Source organism: Littorina saxatilis, linkage group LG8, assembly GCF_037325665.1.
Source record: "Littorina saxatilis isolate snail1 linkage group LG8, US_GU_Lsax_2.0, whole genome shotgun sequence".
NCBI classification, from domain to species: domain Eukaryota; kingdom Metazoa; phylum Mollusca; class Gastropoda; order Littorinimorpha; family Littorinidae; genus Littorina; species Littorina saxatilis.
Window position 1 is genome coordinate 44,017,371 of NC_090252.1, and position 891 is coordinate 44,018,261.

The following is an 891-nucleotide window of genomic DNA, read 5'->3' on the forward strand; positions in this document are numbered from 1 at the left end:
CGAAGTCCGGGCTTCGTCGAAAAATGAGAGCGTGACAGTGCCGCCTCAACTTTCACAAAAAGTCGGATATGACGTCATCAAAAACATTTATCAAAAAAATGAGAAAAAAATTCTGGGGATATCATACCTAGGAACTCTCATGTAAAATTTCATAAAGATCGATCCAGTAGTTTACTCTGAATCGCTCTACACACACACACACATACACCACCACGACCCTCGTCTCGATTCCCCCCTCTACGTTAAAACATTTAGTCAAAACTTGACTAAATGTAAAAAGGAACAATCTAAGAGTCGGTAAGAAGACAAAGAAACAAAGAAAACAAATATTTAAAACTTACCTGCCAACGACAGCACGAAGCACGCACAAAGCAAGATGTTACGAGCAGAAGACGCCATAACTATAGCCTATTCAGTGCAGTAGATCTGGACGAAACAAAATTAATACAGAACGCAAATTATTCTTCACTGTGGCTGCGGCTGCGGCTGCTCGAAACTTGTGACAACAGTTTACCGAGCGTCTTTATATTTATACAGTAGCGGTAAGATGTCAAAGCAACTCACATCCTCTCCCATCCCACATTTCTGCCATGTAACAAGCACATGCACATGTGAATGGAATTCTCGAAAATGAGAACATTCAATACAAAGTGCGCCAAAAAAACAAAAGTTTCAAAGCAGAGTCTGGAGAAACCCACCGTGGGGGTGTTACTGATTTCTTGGAAATCCACTTTCTGTTGTACTTGCACTTTCTCATTGGAGAGTAAGGTATTGAAGAACAATAACACTTAAGTAGAAGTGAAATACCAAGGCACTGCATACATCCCGCGAAGGACAAACTCTCTCTCTCTCTCTCTCTCTCTCTCTCTCTCTCTTACAGAAAAAAACAAA

At 40.7% G+C, this 891-nt stretch overlaps 1 protein-coding gene across 1 annotated transcript in view; it reads right to left on the bottom strand.

Moving 5' to 3' along the window:
* LOC138973621 (uncharacterized) overlaps positions 1 to 642 on the bottom strand; it is a 61,214-nt gene extending 60,572 nt beyond the window's left edge. The window contains exon 1 of the mRNA XM_070346339.1: positions 342 to 642. Within this exon, the coding sequence (XP_070202440.1) occupies positions 342 to 399 (58 nt within the window). The 5' untranslated portion in view covers positions 400 to 642. The remainder of the gene's footprint in view (positions 1 to 341) is intronic.
* Positions 643 to 891: the final 249 nt, after the last annotated feature.